The sequence below is a fragment of the Bombyx mori genome, chromosome 8, assembly GCF_030269925.1.
Source record: "Bombyx mori chromosome 8, ASM3026992v2".
In the NCBI taxonomy this organism is placed as follows: domain Eukaryota; kingdom Metazoa; phylum Arthropoda; class Insecta; order Lepidoptera; family Bombycidae; genus Bombyx; species Bombyx mori.
The window spans coordinates 1844922-1859714 of record NC_085114.1 but is presented as its reverse complement, the minus strand read 5'-3'; the positions used below and the strand labels follow the sequence as shown (position 1 = coordinate 1859714).

The 14793-nt window shown below is 49.7% G+C and overlaps 2 protein-coding genes across 2 annotated transcripts; one reads left to right on the top strand and one right to left on the bottom strand.

Moving 5' to 3' along the window:
- Nucleotides 1-311: 311 nt before the first annotated feature.
- On the top strand, nucleotides 312-1859 carry LOC134199221 (lipase 1-like). Its single transcript, XM_062669593.1, has one exon. It carries the CDS (start codon nucleotides 433-435, stop codon nucleotides 1546-1548), a length of 1116 nt encoding a protein of 371 aa, XP_062525577.1. The 5' UTR covers nucleotides 312-432; the 3' UTR covers nucleotides 1549-1859.
- Nucleotides 1860-11841: 9982 nt separating this feature from the next.
- On the bottom strand, nucleotides 11842-13615 carry LOC101739454 (lipase 1). The gene has a single exon (XM_038012565.2). It carries the CDS (start codon nucleotides 13256-13258, stop codon nucleotides 12086-12088), a length of 1173 nt encoding a protein of 390 aa, XP_037868493.1. The 5' UTR covers nucleotides 13259-13615; the 3' UTR covers nucleotides 11842-12085.
- Between the last annotated feature and the right edge of the window lie 1178 nt (nucleotides 13616-14793).

Below are 14793 nucleotides of genomic sequence, written 5' to 3'. Positions count from 1 at the left end.
AAAAGCTATAGCTTAGAATAGGTTAGCAATGCACGTCTTAGTACGCATCTTAAACTTGTACCTGACCCAAAACCTTGTCTCCTTGGGTATTAAAAATCGCCTATCCCTTAATATGCTGCTACTGTTATTGGCTCTTAGGGCTAAATAAATTTAAATTTATTCCGACGCTTTGAAGTGGGGGGAAATTCAAAGATTCCGCAACACGCATTCATACAAGCGCAGCTAACAAAAAGATAATAATATATCTCTTTATTTAACACCACATGTGTCAGAGTGAGCATAAAAAACAAATAACAGAAGGTGACTTAAATTGACAATAAAAGAAAACAGACAAGTTTTACAGAGTTCACATTCATATAACCGCTTCACTGTAAAACCGCATCATTTCTTATATCGGTTTCAGTCGATACGCGAGCGTAACAGTTTCTAATCATGATATTTCCGAGTCTGATTTTTAAAATTGCGTTCATTTTACTCGTCGCCTTTTTAAATAAAGTTTCTAATTCACTTATAGACTCACCGATCTTGGAAAGCATTCCAGGAGACATTGCCATTGAACAAAACGATTTCGTAAAATCGTACGGTTTGGATCCGGTAGGGAATTTAGTGTCCATTGAAGTACCCGAAGACGCTAACCTTGATTTCAACGGTCTCGCCAAGAAGTACGGGCATCCGTGCGAAGAGCATTACATCGAGTCAGAGGATGGTTATATCACCAAGTTATTTCATTTACCGGGAGATAAGAAACGGCCGGTACTCATGATGCACGGCATCTTCGATTCTGCCGATACTTTTATCATCAGAGGCAACAGATCAATGGCCATATCCCTCGCGAACACTGGCTACGACGTGTGGGTGGGAAACATGAGAGGAAACAAACATTCCCGGAGACACGTTACTCTGAATCCCGACAAAGATCCTGAATTTTGGAACTTCAGTTACCACGAAATGGCGTTGTACGATCTACCTGCGACTATCGACTACATCCTGGGTCACACCGGCCAGACACGGATCTATGGTATCGGTCATTCCCTGGGCAACAATATTTTCTTTGCAATGACGTCAATGTTGCCACAATATAACAAAAAAATCAGGATTTTCATTTCGTTAGCACCGGCTGTTCACCTTGACAATATTAAATTGCCGACAAGAATACTGGCTGTGCTATCTCCCCTTAACAACTATTTGTTGAAAGGTACTGGGCAAGAGGAAATACTTGCGGATTCAACCATCCTGTTTAAAATTTTACGAAAAGTTTGTCCGATTGGTCTGCCTGGATATATTTTATGCGCTGAATTGATTATATTTTACATAGGTGGCTACGATAGGGCAGAACTAGAGCGTGAATTCTTGCCGGTCGTTATAGGTCATGTTACCAGTGGTACCTCAAGGAAAAACTTCATTCACTTGGCGCAGTCGGGTAAATACGGGGTGCCTGGCAGAAAACCTCCCCGAGTGTTCAGTGGCTGCTGGTCCTTTTGTTTTCTTGAGAGGACGAGCAGGCGCTGGGCCGGTGCACCCTGGGCGTGGGCAACAATCTCCTCGTGAGGGGTGAGAAAGAGGAGATTGTTGCCCACGGCGAATTTCTGCCGGGGCGGAGGAGTCGCTCCCGAGGGCTCTCTATCTGCGCTCTGCAGCTGCAGAGTACACGACTAGGGAGCAAGGAAGGGTAGACCACGGGCTGTTTTACAGTTCGTGGCCTAGGGGTCTCCGCTACGTGTACGTCGCGGTGATCGAGGTGGAGAAGACCGTGGGTTGCTCCTCAACCTGCGGCCTAGGGGCATCCGTGGCGAGGTGATTAAACCACGGTGCCGGGTGGTGGCTAGTTTAAGTTACTTTAGTTTCGTTTACTTTAGCTACTTCATATACATAAAAAAAAAAAAAAAAAAAAAAAAAAAAAACCCAAAAAAAAAAAAATTTTGCTTGTAGATACCGACCAGCGGGCGGTATATCCTGCACCGGAGGCATCTGCGGGCCTCGGGAGGATCAAACACCCTCCCAAAAAGAGCGGCCACATCGCCTTGGGGAAGTTATGTGCGTACCACCCAATTTTTTAATATGAAAATGGCTAATTATGAGAGAGATTTGTCATGCGACCCGGCTGACGCCCGGCGCTCGCAGGTACCCGGGCCTGCGAGTGATAAATTGGTTACCGATGGACGCGCAGGAGTAGGCGACCAGGCCCCTGTTGCTGATAATAATACTGGAAGCAGTTATTTTGAAAATATTGACGGAGGACCGCGTGGGTCGTCTTCCGTTAGAAAACGCTCACGCGACAATGCTCCAGTGGGAGATGGGTCGGTGGATCTGTCCTCAGATGAGGAAGGCTTGCTGCCCCCCAAGAAATTACCGACCACGAGGAGAGGTCGGCAGGCTTCGAGAGGAGTGAGTGCTTCACGGCCGCGGAGGAACGCACAGGGTAGGTTCGTGTGCTCCAATACTCCGGCTGCCAGCAAAGCAGATAGTGACATGGGGGTCACTACCGAGGACCCTGGTGGCGAGAGCTGTGCCTCGCTAGGGAGCTCAAAGGCGGAGATCAACGCCGCCCGAAGAGAGCAACGCAAAGCTGTCGCGGCCGACGAAGTGTCGGAAATGGCCCGACGCGCTCGCGAGCGACGCGCTACTCTAGCGGCGGAAGGGGGGGAACCATCTGCGGTGGCCCTAAGTCAGCTTGCCTTGGACGGGGTGGACTTAGTCCTGAAGGTTGCCACCAAATCCGGCAGCCTTAAGGGCACGTTTACCCGCGGTCTGAAAGAAGCTGCCGCGGACATTAAGGAGGCGATTGGCATCCTCCTCAACAGGACGGCCTCTGACGAGGTTGCGAAGTTGCAGGAGGAAAACAGCCGTCTCCGAAATGATATGGAGGACCTCCGGCGACGAGTCACTGCGTTGAGCGAGCAGCAGCAGCGGCGTACGTCCACTGATGCCGCATCGGTAGTGGCCCCGGCTCCCGCACCGAGACCGACAAGCACTCATACCGACGACGAGGTCGAGCGCATTGTCCGGCTCTGTATGCTCCAGTGCGGGAGCATGGTCAATGCTCGTATGGAGGCAATTTCTCGGCGCCTCCCTGCGGAAATCCTCCGTCCGCCACTAGCGGCCGATACACGGCGGAGGGCTGAGGAGCCGCCGAGACCTAAGCCTAGGGAGGGGAAGCCCGCGGAGGGTGTTAAAAAGCCCGTCGAGGGAGCCCCATCGAGCGATCAGCCCACGACTGCTGGGTCTAAGGGTGAGACCTGGGTTACAGTCGTGGGCCGCAAGAAGGCACGCAGGGTCGCCAAGGCGGCCTCAGCAGCAACGCATGCCCCCGGCCAAACCGCAAAGGCGGTTGCGCAGCCTGCGCGGCGGGCTGCCAAAGGCGGTCGCAAAGGACCGGCGATACGTGCTCCGCGTTCCGAAGCTGTGACGCTCACGCTACAGCCTGGAGCTGCGGAGCGCGGCGTAACGTACCAGTCGGTCATCGCCGAAGCAAAGGCCAAGATCAAATTATCAGATCTTGGTCTTCAGGCCGTCACCCACAGGCAGGCTGCCACGGGTGCACGGTTGTTCGAGGTGGCAAGTACTACGAGTGGCAGTGCCGAAAAGGCGGACGCTCTGGCCGCCAAGATGAGGGAGGTCCTCAGCCCCGAGGACGTCCGGGTCTCCAGGCCAATGAAAACCGCAGAGGTGCGGATTACTGGCCTGGATGACTCCGTGACCTCTGAGGAGGTAGTAGCGGCCGTTGCCCGAAGTGGAGAGTGTCCATCGGACAAGGTGCGGGCCGGCGATATACGCACCGACGCCACCGGACTCGGCGTGGCCTGGGTTCGGTGCCCTGTAGCGTCGGCGAAAAAGATCGCCTTAAGCGGCAGATTGCTGGTTGGCTGGGTTGCAGCGAGGGTGAAACTTCTGCAGCCCCGGGCTTTGCGGTGTTTCCGGTGCCTGGATAAGGGGCACGTCCGGGCAAAGTGCACCGCTGAAGTTGACCGCAGTGACCTTTGTTATCGCTGCGGTCAGCCCGGCCACAAGGCGGCTCAGTGTTCCGCGGCGCTCAACTGCAGCTTGTGTTCAGCTGCAGGGAAGCCAGCGGGACACAGGCTGGGTGGAGGAGCCTGTGGCGCACCAGCCAGCAAGGCCAAGAAGAAGAAGAGGAACTCAAAACCTGCCGGGGAAACCTCGCCACCCCCGCAGGCTAGTAGCTCCGTAGCCGACTCCCGGCCCAGGACCGTTGCCGAAGGAATGGAATGTCAATAATGGCACAATTCCATTTCCTCCAGGGCAATATCAATCACTGTGCCAGAGCTCAGGATATTTTACTCCAGAGCATGGCAGAGTGGTCGATCCACGTGGCTGTGGTCGCCGAACCGTACTTTGTCCCCGCCCGTGACAACTGGCTGGGGAGCATTGACGGCTTGGTGGCCATTATCGGCCAGACTCTGATCAACCCGTCTCGGGGCCGCGGCTGGGTTGCTGCGGTCTCGGACGGTATCGGCATTGTAGGGGCGTATTTTTCTCCCAACAAGAGTCTCGCCGACTTTGAGGGGTTCCTCGTCGAGTTGGGCGCCGTCGTAGGCCGCTATCACCCTCGTCCCGTTCTGGTGCTCGGGGATCTCAACGCCAAGTCATCGGCGTGGGGATCTCCGGTCACTGACCATCGGGGCGAGGTGCTAGAAGAGTGGGCGGTGACAACTGGTCTGGTCGTCCTGAATCGGGGTTCGGAATACACGTGCGTGCGGCAGCGGGGCGGCTCGATAGTGGACGTCTCGTTTGCTAGCCCCTCTGTCGCCAGCCGAGTCCGCGACTGGCGTGTCGCCGTGGAGGTGGAGACGCTGTCGGACCATCGGTATATCCGGTTCGACGTCTCTGCCCAGACCGCGAGCGGCCGCCAGCCAACAGCCCCGATTAACGACGGCCCACGCTGGGCACTTAAGCGCATCGACAAGGAGCTACTCGAGGAAGCTGCCTTAGTCCAGTCCTGGATTTGGGAGTCGACAATGAACGGTCCCGTCGACGTCGAAGCGGTGGCGCTGTGGTTTCGAGGGGCGATGACGCAGATCTGCGACGCGTCCATGCCCCGTGTCCACCAACAGTCCGCAAGGCGCCAGGTGTACTGGTGGACCGACGAGATCGCGCGGCTGCGCGTTGAGTGCGTCGCGGCTCGCCGCCGGTACACGCGATACCGGAGACGACGTCGACGGGATTCCGTCGAGGAAGACGCGCTGTATGAGGCGTACCGCGCGTCTAAGGAGACTCTGTGGCTGGCCATCGGCGACTCTAAGTCGCGTGCCAGGGAGGAGCTGCTGGGGTCCCTAGATCGGGATCCGTGGGGGCGCCCCTACCGTTGGGTACGGGGCAAGTTGCGTGCCTGGGCGCCTCCACTGGCGCAAAGCATGCAACCCCAGTTGCTAGAAGCGGTTGTATCGGCCCTCTTCCCTGAGCGAGCGGAATACGTTTCCCCGGCGATGGCTTCACCCTCAGCCACAGACTCTCGAGAAGAGGAAAGCACCGATGTCCCCGAGGTGACGCAAGCAGAGATGAGAGCGGCCGTGTCGCGACTCCGGTCTAAGAACACGGCCCCGGGACCCGACGGAGTTCCTGGTCGAGCACTCGTCCTGGCTCTGAAGGAGCTAGAGCCCCAGCTGAGGGGGCTCTTCACGGCATGTCTCGAGCAGGGTCAGTTTCCTAGTGTATGGAAGGAGGGGAAGCTGGTCCTGCTCAGGAAGGAGGGGCGCCCCGCGGACTCGCCGTCCGCGTATCGGCCCATAGTGCTGCTCGATGAAGCGGGCAAACTTTTTGAGCGCATTATCGCAGATCGCCTCGTCAGCCACTTGTGCAGGGAGGGGCCGGACCTGGATGACAACCAATTTGGTTTTCGTCGGGGGCGCTCCACCATAGACGCCATCATGCGCGTGAGGGCCCTGGCGGAGGAGACGGTGTCCCGGGGTGGGGTGGTACTGGCGGTGTCTTTAGACATCTCCAACGCTTTCAACACCCTACCCTGGAGTTGTATTCGGGAGGCTCTGAAATACCATCGCGTGCCTCCCTACCTCCGCCGCACGGTAGGGGCTTATCTGGAGGGTAGATGCGTCACTTATCGGGGACGTGACGGTGCCGGTCGGCACCTCATGTCGTGCGGTGTTCCACAGGGATCGGTCTTGGGACCGCTCCTGTGGAACATCGGCTACGACTGGGTGCTGAGAGGCGAGCTCCCGTCGGGCGCCAACTTGACGTGTTATGCGGACGACACGCTTGTCACTGCCCGGGGGAGCTCGCACAGGGAAGCGACGTTGATAGCCGCGGCTGCGGTGTCACTGGTGGTGAACCGCATCCGGCGCCTGGGCCTGGAGGTGGCCCTAAACAAGTCGGAGGCTATGGTGTTTCATGGCCCCCGACGTGCGCCGGCGCCGGGATCACACATCGTGGTAAGTGGGACCCGGATAGCTGTCGAGTCCACCATGAAGTATCTGGGATTGGTGCTCGACAGCCGATGGGAATTCGGGCCCCACTTCCGGCGGCTGGTGCCCAAGCTGATGGGTGCAGCGGGCGCGCTTTCAACGTTGCTTCCCAATTTGGGGGGCCCGAGCGCCGCCTGTAGGCGGTTGTACGTGGGAATCGTGCGGTCCATGGCCCTGTATGGGGCCCCTGTGTGGGCGATGGACATGACGGCCAGCACACTCGCCATTCTGCGTAAGCCGCAGAGGGTGATGGCCGTCAGAGTCATCCGCGGGTACCGCACGATTTCCTACGAGGCGGCTTGCGTCCTGGCCGGATCCCCGCCCTGGGACCTAGAGGCGAAAGTACTCGCGTCATTATATCGATGGCGCGAGGAAGAGCGGGCACGGGGCTCGAGGCTGGTGCAGCGGCAGATCGCGCTGCGCCGAGAGGAGCTCCGTCTGGCCTTGGTGGCGGAATGGCGGCAAAGGCTTCTGCGCCCTACCGCCGGCCTCGCAACCGTCGAGGCGATCCGGCCAGTACTCGACGACTGGCTCGGGAGAAGGCACGGATCCCTGTCGTTTAGGGTGACACAGGTGCTGTCGGGGCACGGTTGCTTCGGCAAGTACCTGTGCCGCATAGACAGGGAGCCGGACGCTCGGTGCCACCACTGCGTCCACTGCGGGGAGGACACGGCGCAACACACGCTCGCCGAGTGTGTAGCTTGGGAAGAGCAGCGCCGTGTCCTCACAAATGAAGTAGGAAGCGATCTGTCGCTGCCGGCCGTAGTGCGGAGGATGGTCGGCAGCGCAGAGTCGTGGGACGCGGTGGTGTCCTTCTGCGAGGACGTGATGTCGCAGAAGGAAACTGCGGAACGGGAGAGGGAGATCTCGACTCCCTTTCCCGGCCGCAGAAGGCGCACCGGGCGCAGGACAAGGGCGGACAATGCCCTTTTCCGCCCCCCATGAATGGGTCCAGGGGCGAGGGACTTGGGAAAGCCCTCGCCCCCTATTCGATGGACCTGAGACGGAGGCGCATGCGGGTGTCGGCGCGTGCCTCTGAGGCGATGCACGGAGTAGCTGAACGCCTCACTACTCCGTGCAGGAGACGAGGCCTGGATAGACCGGGCCAGCACTGGTGTGGGGCTGCGGAAGAATTTTGGATTCCCGCGGCCCTGCGCGCACGTGTGGGTGGACACCGGGGTGGTTTTAGCCGGTAGGAGTCCGGCACGCCCCTTCGCTTTTCCCTAGGCGAAGGTAGTCCATGAGGATTTCCCCCCGAGAAAAAAAAAAAAAAAAAAAGTCGGGTAAATACAAACGTTTCGCACGTTATGATGCCGGAGTCAAAGAAAATCTTCGTGTATACGGAGCCAAGGTACCTCCGGCGTATAATATCAGTGCGGTGACCATGAAAGTGGCTATTTTTGCGGGAAATAACGATAAAATAGTCGTTGTGAAGGATACGAAGAGACTACGAGATGAGTTGGATAATGTAGTGGAATACAGAGTATTGAAACCAAATAAAATTAACCACTTTGACTTCGTATGGGGAAGGAACGCTAACAGATATTTGTTTCCATTCATATTTGATTTGTTATCGAGTTACTAACACAACACATAATTTGGTTGTTGTGTATTTTGGTTTTGGTATAAATTCACGTAAGGTATAGGGAGGCCATTTCCAAAGCGGGGTTTGGCAGATAATAGAGGACATTTATGAAATCGCGGGAGTTAGCAAATGAAGCGCTAGCTTTTTTGTCTGAAGGAAGGACTACTGGTGGCCCGGAGGCCTTTCAAGTTTCACCAGGATTCTCTAGCTTTTGGATGGAAGGAATACCGAATAGGCCGGTAACTACTTCTACTCTAATACGATAACCATTGATGCTGAAGTTTCACAATAATCAGTTTTAACCGGTTCCATTACGGTTTTCCCTCTGCATTTCAATAACGTGCAAGTAGTGCAATTTGCACAAGTCGGGCTAATCGAGTCGGCAGGTACTCCGAGGAGCAATAAGAAGACCTCTTAACATTTTGCTACTGCCGGACCTCAGGCAACAAATTACTTACTTCTCGGAGAGTAAACTTTTTGTCACAAGTCAAGAACCTCTGTTCAAATAAACTAGACCAGTTCATGCTGAAACTGTTCGTACACAGTAGAGTTGCCCTCTTATTTCAACTACAATAAGGCATGGTTTGGATTGACAGCATGCATCGCCATGCAGATACAGCAGGAAGCGCGTCTACCAGCCACTAGAACATCTCTCGGAGCACAGTGCAAGGCGTATAAGCCGTGACCTAAAGGGTAAGACGGCTGGTTTACTCGTATAGAGCGATGCCGCTATTCCGACATCCGTTAGGAGGGGCCGCAGTCCGACATAACCCGGTCCGTTACCCTCCTCGACCGGGTATCAATAAATGGATTCCCCAGCGTTAAAAAAAAGGCTAGTAGATACGTATTTGTTGTGAGAACAAAAGCAAAAAACGTGGAGTAGCATTTACACGCTGTATATACATTCGTTCGTGAACGGGATCCACAAACGCACCACAGTTTCGTCACTAATAGTCTTACCAGACAACCTGCAAACGCTTCAACACTGGACAGCCTTAAAAGGCTAAGCTGTACCATATATTCCATAACAAATTCATACCATACAATACGTTCAGAGCATCGAGATGCACTATTTCAGCTGATTTTATAACGAATATTTAAACAATAATAAACGTTTTACTGTATTGTTCATATTGATATGCAAATTTCATTCTTAATAATCCTTACGTTCTGACGTGCTGTTTGTATACTAATAATAATTGAACGTGCATTTTGTTTTCAATTCTTAATACTTTTATTTTTTTAGATATGTATTTTCAATCGTATCGTCACATTTTTAAGTATTCGTGATAATAAATATTACTTTAATACTTGAGTTCTTATTAAACAACATTCTTGAATTTATTTATTAGATATGTAAGATAGGCATGTATATATTTACATCATTAATATATTGTGTTGTAGTTTAAGATGAGCTGTGAAGTACTTGCAAGATATAAACCATAATCATAACTTGGGAGTTCGTTATTTTTATTGGCATAGGCGGTTTGGCGAGGTCGTAGTTCAGGGCACACGGGATATTAAATGGTTATCGGGGTCCATAGACCTTACAATAAGACTGCCTCCATTCACTTTATTAAACGTGGTCTCAGTCTAGTGTACTACGGCTGTACCATCTTGCAATCCGAAACGCATTACTGCTTCACGGCAGAAATAGGCAGAGTGGTGGTACCTGCCTGAGCGGACTCATAAGATGCCCTACCACAAACCAGTACGGGGCGTGCAAATTTTATCAACAATAAATTTACTAATATTTTTACGTAGGAAACTATTAAAAAAACTCGTTAAAAACGTGTACACAAAGAATTAGCTAGAAAGAAATAACTGCCTAAGGCTCCCCGCGCACTAGGCAGCCTGGCTGCGGCAACCGAAATATTTGAACAGCCAGTTATAGAAGCCAATTGACGCCCATTTATGATTTTTTCGTCGAGCGATTTGGACTTTATCTCTTAAAAATAGGCAAATCAAAGAAAAGAAACTGACTAGAATCATGCTCTTTTTCTAGAACGGCACTCAAAAGGCGTGTTAACGCCTACGAAATTTTACTGAGCAATATTGAAATTTTATTTATGTTCACCGACACAATTTTAAAAACACTTCAATTAATGGCCGTGCCAAGCTAACTTGTTCGCAACGTAAAATTCAGAAAAAACACTGTATAACGGAAATACAAGCACAAAATCGATTGTGGAAGTTTTATTGAAAAAACCCAAGCAACCAACAAGGCTTATTCTATAACGATTGTAAAGATTTTCATACCGTTTTTTTTAATGCATGCTGTGTCATATAACAACATTTGGCAAAACGAATATGGATTTGCCTGCTACAGCAAGTGCGCGGGGACTGACATCAGCCTCATACATTCGCCAACACTCGCTCTGGCGGCAACAGGCGCGTTGTATTGGCTGCCGCAGCCAAGAGTTCCGGGATGATTATGTGCGCGGACTCCCATACAACGCCATATATTCGTCTGACTGCCATAGCGTGGTTGGCTAGTGCGGGGGGAGTATTACCGTTTGTAACCTAACGTTGTAAGCATAACGCAAGTAAATGAACGGTAATACCTAGTCAGGTCATAAGTATTGTCACACAGTAAAAACTTTTCTTTTAGAATGCTGGCCGCAAAAAAGTTTATTGAATTCGAATTTTGAATTGTTCATGAAAATAAAAATAGTATACTCTTAGAATTTTACTCATTTTTAAATATGGAGTGGACGCTTAAAGAAGACCGTGTTGCAGTTATTGCGTTGCATCGTTGCGGTTACGCGCCAATTCAAATTTTTAACATACTGAAAAATTTGAATAAAACCAAAAGATTCGTTTATCGTACCATCAAACGATACAATGAAGACTAGTGTAGATGACAGGTCAAGAAGTGGTCGCCCTCGGTCTGTTAGGACTCCAGCAGTGATAAAAGCTGTGAAGGCGCGATTTCAAAGAAATCCCAAACGTAAGCAGAAACTGTTGGCCCTTCAGATGGGGTTAAGCAGAACCACGGTGAAAAGGGTATTAAATGAAGACTTAGGGCTTCGGGCATATCGAAGAAAAACAGGACATCGTTTGAATGCTCGTCTAATGGACCTGAGACTGAAGAGATGCTGCGCTTTGTTGAAGCGGTACGCGGGAAAAAAATATCGGGAAATTCTTTTTTCGGATGAAAAAATTTTTACCGTAGAAGAGAGCTACAACAAACAAAATGATAAGGTGTACGCACACAGTAGTGAAGAAGCGAGCAACCGTATTCCGCGTGTCCAACGAGGTCATTTTCCATCCTCGCTCATGGTATGGTTGGGAGTTTCTTATTGGGGCTTAACAGAGATACATTTTTGTGAGAAAGGTGTAAAAACGAATGCAGTTGTGTATCAAAATACAGTCTTGACGAACCTTGTGGAACCTGTTTCTCATACCATGTTCAATAAGAGGCACTGGGTATTCCAACAAGATTCGGCGCCAGCTCATAGAGCGAAGAGCACACAAGGCTGGCTGGCGGCGCGTGAAATCTACTTCATCCGGCACGAAGACTGGCCCTCCTCCAGTCCAGATTTGAATCCGTTAGATTACAAGATATGGCAACACTTGGAGGAAAAGGCGTGCTCAAAGCCTCATCCCAATTTGGAGTCACTCAAGACATCCTTGATTAAGGCAGCCGCCGATATTGACATGGACCTCGTTCGTGCTGCGATAGACGACTGGCCGCGCAGATTGAAGGCCTGTATTCAAAATCACGGAGGTCATTTTGAATAAACTTGAGTGTCATAAGAATCTATGTTTTTATTTTTATTTTTTCATTCCGGGACAGCGACTGTTACAATAAAAGTCAGCTTTTAGGGTGACAAGAATATTTTATTTATTTATTTGTTTGCTAATTACACTTTATCTATTTTAATACATTGCCGGATTTAATGGCAAAGCATTCTCTATCACTCACCAAAGCTTATACAGGGGAAATAATGGTAGGTGCATTGAATTCTACGTGCATTGCATACGATATAATAAAAAACTTATTCTAGATATATTAATTATAACAAATATGGTTCATGCAAATCGGTTCTTAAAAAAACTTACATTACTGATACCGCTCTAGTAATTTCAAAATAAACGGATGTAAGATCAAATACATATCTTCGCCCCACACGAAGTCGTAATGATTCATTGGGCTCCGTTCAACAAACTCATATACGACAACATTAGGCAGTGAATTATTTAACATCACGTTATCTTCGATTGGCGACAGCTTGTCGTTTTTGGCCATGAGAATTGCTACGCTGCAGTTCACTTTGCTCAGATCGTAAGCCGGTGGAAGAGCGTTGCCGTATCTAGCGATGTTCGCCGCCGGACCGTAATCGTATTGGGCGAACCTTCTGCTGTTACTGTTTTGGGCAACGTGCAGGCTGTTCTTAACTGAAGTGCTCACCGGGTAGTAATTTATGACCGTGCGAATGAATCCTCCTTTGAACGTGTCGTCGCTTTGTCCCGCCGTGCTCAGCAGTATGGCTTCGCACAATTCACCACCGAACGGTCGGAGACTGCAAAGCAATTCTACGATGAGTCTCGTAGTTCTATCAAACAGCTCGTACTGGTTTAATGCCTTGAATATTACCTCCAAAACGGGCGCGATTAGAATCAATAATCTAACTGGAGGTCGTATGTTTTGAGCGTATGATAAAGGCCCTAGTGTTATTAGGGGTCGAATCTTTTCATTGTACTCTGGGTAAGTGGATAAGAGCACGAAGAATACGGCGCTTCCTTGGGAATGACTTATGACACTCAGTCGATTTTGTTGGGTCTTGTTCAGTATGTAATCGATTTGGGCGGGCAGATCGTACACGCCGACTTCGTGGTACGAAAAATTCCAGTAGGCCGCGACGTCTATATCTGCGTTCAGCGTCACGTGGTCGCGGGAGTATTCATTCCCCCTCATGTTCCCGGCCCACACGTCATACCCGGCTTTGGCCACGGATACCAACATAGATGTGTTCCCTCGGACTATGAACGTGCGTGAGGAATCTCCGAATCCGTGCATAAAAAAAATCGGCCTGGTTTTGTTACCCGGTATATTGAACAGAGTGAGTATGTAACCGTCTTTCGTTGTGATCGTGTGAACAATGCAATCGTATCCGAGGGCTTCAGCTATTGATGAAAAGCTTGGTACGGTCCCGGACGAGTCTTCCGTGGCTACACCGCGCTTAAATGTTAGGAATACGAGAGCACTTATTAATTTGAATGTTTTGAACGACATTATTGTTGAATCTCGAACAGCTTAGTGAAAATTTTAGTGCCGAATTGGCCATAATATATACGCATAAATATTATTATAGTCGCGAGGAGCTGGGAGATAAGATGCTGAATTTAAATTTTTTATCAGAATTGTCACAGTTTCGAAGACGACATTGTCTTATTATTTTCTGAACTAGTCGAGGGTCGCGATTTCACTTGCGCCTTTTAAAATATATTTTTTGTAATTCAAGTAAAGTCACCCATATATGTTAACTAACAAAAAATACAAATTCGAATAGGTATAGTTTATTCAAAATCGAAACAAGATAAAATTTTACCAAATACAAAAACCGTGAAAACTACATAAACAGTAACTTTACTTTTTTCCCTACCTATTCTTACTAAAATAAGGGTTATTTTAGATTCGCCGAATTAGTAGGTGAGCTCACGGGGCTCAAACCTGACGATGCTACTAACACGAACCCTAGCAAGAGCAGTACTTCCCAGAATCTTCCACCGGATCGGAAACGCGACCCACTGAGAAGATCCGGCGAGAAACTCAGTGGCCTGTGTCTGTGGGTTAATTTACTCGCCGAGCCCTTCGTCGCTAGTGTTCGCGTAATTCGACGCGACAACTTTACGCAAATCATTTGACGACCTTACAATCCTTGTTAGCAAAATTGTAATACCCAATACATACATAGGTAGGATACCCTAAAAGTTTTGCCCAAGTCACATTACAATAATACAAATTAAATAAATTTCAAATGCTTTTTCATTCGTTCAAATCATACACGAAAACATTCCGATAGTTAGTCTGATTGGATGCCTTCTATCAGCTACTTTGAAACGATCAAACCTCTCATAAAATCTTTTAATTCTTAAGAAAATAATGACCCTCCACGGTATCTCTGTTTACCAGTACTGTTGCATTGAACGTATCTCTCTCTGTCGGGCGTCTCCACATTGTAATTCTTTCCTCAACTGGTATCAAGCAAAATCCCTCTTAATTACACTTATGATTACGAATTAGTCTTGGTCTACTTGATGGCATATAGTACTCGATGTGTACTAATTGAAATTGTCTGCCAGAGGTAAGATGAATTGTAAGTATTACTGGTGGTAGGACCTCTTGTGAGTCCGCGCGGGTAGGTACCACCACTCTGTCTATTTCTGCCGTGAAGCAGTATTGCGTTTTGGCAGCCGTTGTAACTATAATTGAGACCTTAGAACTTATATCTCAAGGTGGATGGCGCATTTACGTTGTAGATCTCTATGGGCTCCAGTAATCACTTAACATCAGGTGGACTGTGAGCTCGTCCATCCATCTAAGCAATAAAAATAAAAAAGCATTGCTGGCAGACTACTTCTCACAGTGTTTGTGAGTACTATAACACCTTTAGCTTCTGGCGGGTTCGTCGTTACCACAATAGAAGTTAAGGTCCAGTTTTTAAACACACTTGTGACGATGGGCAGATCTTTTGACCACAGTTTTCCATTCTTGCTTCCAATGTCCAGATAGCTACTGATCGGCCAAGAAGGGAACGAGTTAATGTT

What these genes read in the sequence shown, in the direction of transcription:
- LOC134199221 (XM_062669593.1), top strand. Translation starts at nt 433, where the DNA reads ATGATATTTCCGAGTCTGATTTTTAAAATTGCGTTCATTTTACTCGTC.
- LOC101739454 (XM_038012565.2), bottom strand. Translation starts at nt 13,258, where the DNA reads ATGTCGTTCAAAACATTCAAATTAATAAGTGCTCTCGTATTCCTAACA.